This window comes from Saprolegnia parasitica (genome assembly GCF_000151545.1).
Source record: "Saprolegnia parasitica CBS 223.65 unplaced genomic scaffold supercont2.460, whole genome shotgun sequence".
Classification (NCBI taxonomy): Eukaryota; Oomycota; class Saprolegniomycetes; order Saprolegniales; family Saprolegniaceae; genus Saprolegnia; species Saprolegnia parasitica.
The window spans coordinates 3,469-7,514 of NW_012156854.1; the positions used below are offsets into that span (position 1 = coordinate 3,469).

The 4,046-nt window shown below is 56.6% G+C and overlaps 1 protein-coding gene across 1 annotated transcript; it reads left to right on the plus strand.

Moving 5' to 3' along the window:
* The first annotated feature begins 152 nt into the window (after positions 1 to 152).
* SPRG_16909 (hypothetical protein) lies at positions 153 to 2,957 on the plus strand. Its single transcript, XM_012356420.1, has 12 exons — positions 153 to 189; positions 232 to 309; positions 360 to 455; positions 540 to 593; positions 639 to 737; positions 922 to 1,020; positions 1,858 to 1,962; positions 2,005 to 2,070; positions 2,165 to 2,452; positions 2,508 to 2,615; positions 2,668 to 2,772; positions 2,824 to 2,957. The coding sequence occupies exons 1-12, from the start codon at positions 184 to 186 to the stop codon at positions 2,893 to 2,895; spliced, it is 1,176 nt and encodes a 391-aa protein (XP_012211810.1). The 5' UTR covers positions 153 to 183; the 3' UTR covers positions 2,896 to 2,957.
* Positions 2,958 to 4,046: the final 1,089 nt, after the last annotated feature.

Consider the following 4,046-nt stretch of genomic DNA (forward strand, 5'->3'; position numbering starts at 1 on the left):
GCGTCGCCCAACTCGCGGCTCTCGACGTCGCTGCCCGACGAGCTCCAGCAGCTCCCACTGGGCCACTATGTGGCGCGCGATGTGCTCTTTGCGCACGCTTCGCCGCTGACAACAGCGCTGGCGTCGGGACACCCGCGTCTCTTTAATATCCTCTTGGCCTACGACGGGGACCCGCGCTTGGAGATGCCGGTACCTCCGGACACGACAACGATGCCTCGAACTCTCTACTAGGCGATCCAAAAGCAGCTTGTGGAGCATGCGAACCACTGCATGAAAATCGCGTGGGAGGTCCTGGTCGCGATGCGTCCGGTCGAGTCCCAGGACCTTCATAATGCGCGAACGCTAATAAGCATCTATAGACAAAGCAAAACCCGCTCGAAGCTGCCATCTTCACCAACTCGCTCGGGCTTGTCAAGCTCTACACGACGCTCCAAGAGGGCATGCATGACATTCCGGTACCATCCCGCATCTCGTGAGGATACGAAAGTGACGTTCTAGGGGGGTGTCCGCCCCTTTTGCTCGCTGTGCGCTACAATCAGCCTAAGATGGTCCAGTACTTGCTGCCAACTTCGGACATTGACGCGATCACTGCCGTAGTACGCATGTGTCTCTCGGTTGGTCTGAACAGCTCCGGTTAGGACGGTGATTACGCTCTCTACAGTGCGGCCTCGAATGGCTTCTTGGAGATTGTGCAGCTTCTTGTTGAGCATGGCGCCACCGTCGCGCCAACCAACGTGGTATGAGACTGCGCGATAATCACCGATGACGCATGCGCGTCTAGGGCGAGGACCTTCCCATTAAGGGCGCGTACGACAGAGGCCACGACGATGTTGTCGTCTATTTGGCTGCCAAGATGGACAACGTCGACATTTCATACGTGCGCCTCGATGCAATGCAGTCTTCATAGCACTGTTGTCATAGAGCGGAGAACCCCTCTTGCTTCGCGCTTGCGGCAACGGTCGTGTCTCGGTCGTCGACGCACTTCTCCGCGCCGGTGCCGACTGCAATGTGACTGAATCGGTGCGTCGTTGCCTCAATGTGCCTCGTAAAGTTTGCGTCATGTAGAAGGGAATCACACCGCTCATGGCCGCCGCGTACTTGGGTCACCCAGCGATCGTGGCGCGCCTACTGCAAGAGATGTCGATCAATGTTGACGCAGCAGACGAGGTGCGCTTCATTACATTATATTCGTGCTCGATGGCCTGTCATGCGCTAGCGCAGATCGGGCGAACAGCCATCTTTTGTGTGGTGAAGTCGCCTCTACCAGACGACGCTCAACTGGCCATCACGTCGATGCTCTTGGCGGCCGGTGCCAACGTGCACGCTGCGACCAATGTCAATGTACAAAAATGTCATCTCGACTGGCGACAGCATATAATGATGCTTTGTAGGCGGACCCGACGTTGTTTGCGCAGGCCATTGTAGCTGGCCGGCGCGGCGTCGCCGAGTTGCTCTTGCCGTACTTTGACATCCACGAGGGCTCTTTGTGTTATGATGAGACGCAGACGCTTCAAGTACGCAGCGACATCAATCAAGAAACCCAACTGCCATCTCTCTTGCTAGCATGCCTCGTACCTCCGGCTCGCCATCCTGCACCGCCAACCGCACATCGTGTCGTGGCTCATCCCGCTCGGTGCCGATGCCAACCTAGAAACTGTCGAAAATCTGCTGTTGCGTCTTTCCCTCTGACACCAATCGCGATTAGGACGAACATCTTCCGTTATTTGACGCAGTCATGCACAGCGACGCACGCACGGTCGCGGCGCTGCTTCCCCACGTCAAGGACTTGGAAGCCATCAATCCGGTCAGTACACCTAACCTCGCCACCATTGTTTTTTCTGAAAAATAACTACCTAGTATGGACACACGGCGCTGCTCGTTGCGACCGTCCATGCGAACGTGGAGATGCTACAGCTTCTCGCTGCTCATGGCGCCAACGTTGCATACGTTGACCAGACATCGGTATGCATTGTAAACAGCGATGTCCGCGTATTTTTGGAGTAGGAGCCGACCATATGGGAGCCGACGACAGCCATCGCACTGGCGAGTAGCTTGGGTCATGCGGCCGTGGTGCGCTGCCTGCTATAGCTGGGTGCGCCGATCGACGTCCCAAACGTGCGCTCTCGCTTCTGACGTTTTTGGGTACTGAGAGAGGATGCTGTAGACAACACAGAAGGGGTCGATGGCGCTGGCACATGCTGTGACCCGCGGCCACGGCGATGTCCTTCGCGCGCTCCTACCTCTTGTGGATGTACACGCGACTATCGTGGTCGACGCCCCGATGAGTGAAACCGGCCCAGATCAAGCCCTTTTGAACCTGGCGATGACGATGCCACTGCACGCGGTTGTCGCGTGCGAAGCCATGGAGTCCGTCGAGGGCCATGGTGACTATATGGATGCTCTCCGTGCGCTTCTTGAGTGTCCGTCCATCGACGTCAATGGTCGCTCTGAGGTACGACAGGCGTGTTTATTTTGCAGATTTCGAGATTGGAGTGTACAAAATGTAGGAGGCCAATGGGGCGACGGCCTTGTACTGTGCGTGCGAACGCGGCAACCGCAGCTTGGTGCGCGCGATCTTCGAGCACCCGGACTGCGATATCAACGCGGCCGACAATGTACGATCCATTGGATATGCAACGAGAGATTGGACACGTTGTCGTGTACTAGGATGGCAACACGCCGTTGCACACGGCCTCTCGAAAGGGTTTGCCCATCATGGTTTCGTACTTGCTGGCGCAGCAGCCACGGATCAACATTCTTGCTGAAAACAAGGTAACCATTATGTACCCAAGGGAAACGATGCTCATCTCACTTGTGCAATAGGAGGGCATGACGGCATTGCAAGTCGCAATCATGCATGCCAAGCGCGACGTGGTGGCACCGATTGTGCCTTGAACCAGCGCTCGTCGTACACGCCTTGACCAATAAGTCAAGTACGCCGCCTAGTTGATGCTCTCTCCACTAACACAGTCGACGACGACTCGTTGAATGGTGGGGCTATGACCAACGTGTGGATGTTGAATCCAAGAAACGAAACAGTAGGTATAAGACTTGAGTGACATTCGCCTCGGTAATAATGAGCCACAAAACTACTTGGCAACAAGTCTTCTACAGTGCAGCCACGTCGCTTGGTGCCGCGCTGACCGCAACGTCGTTCTTACATTGGATGGACCCATGGATCTCTCGTCAAAATGCAACAGCAGACAGATAGAACAGACAACGTTCTCGTAACGTCGTCGCAACGGAAACGACAGCAGCATCTTGCACACAAGTCGTTCAATAGCAGCGTCAACCCGTCACATTAGCGCTCATGCAAATTCAAGTTCGCCCATCCGTTGGCACGGGTCCTGCTATCTCCCGCCCGTCGCCACCTCAGCCATCCCACTTGCTGAGCCACTTGCTTGGCTGCCGCCTCGTTATTGAGCTCAGCGGCATGCTCTCTGTCGTCGCTTCGATTGGTCTTAGCACCTACGCCCTCCTAATTGTTGCCTCGTACCTCGAGACGGACTTTTTCGTGCCCAACTTCAACACGGCAGCACCTATCCTCGTCGCCATCCTCAACCACAACCTCGCTCTCTCAAGGTTCGGCAACATCGACGTCCTTGCACCCCAATCCGCCTTCGTACCGTCACTGCAAGGCACGAGCCCGGCGTATCCGCGCCTCATCATGTACCACGAGCTCACGCGTCTCCTCGATGGCGTGCGGGGTCTGCGCCGCCTTGACGCAACGCAGGTCGTCAAAATGAGCTCGCCGTACTGTTGGGCCGACCTCAACAAGACGTACGAGCTCGCATACACTGCAAAGCGCCAAGCACGGTGTGCACAGTACGAAGCCACAAACGGCGCCGTGCACCTCGAGACCGTGCTCCGCAACATTGATTTCAGTGGCTTTCTGGACGCGACCCAAGGTCTCTTTCTGTCGGCGATCGCCCATCCGATTGCGCGAAGCGGACCCGCTGGCGCAGCTTGGCTCTCATCTCTAGAGACACATGTGTGGACAGCCGAGTCCGACGAAGTCGCACTTTGGGCGTCGTACGGTCTCGACC

Bases quoted from the DNA above. Each gene is read 5' to 3' on its own strand.
- SPRG_16909 (XM_012356420.1), top strand. The intron at 738-921 runs GTATGAGACTGC...CTGTTGTCATAG, and splicing joins CCGTCGCGCCAACCAACGTG to AGCGGAGAACCCCTCTTGCT. The intron at 2,616-2,667 runs GTACGATCCATT...GTCGTGTACTAG, and splicing joins ATATCAACGCGGCCGACAAT to GATGGCAACACGCCGTTGCA.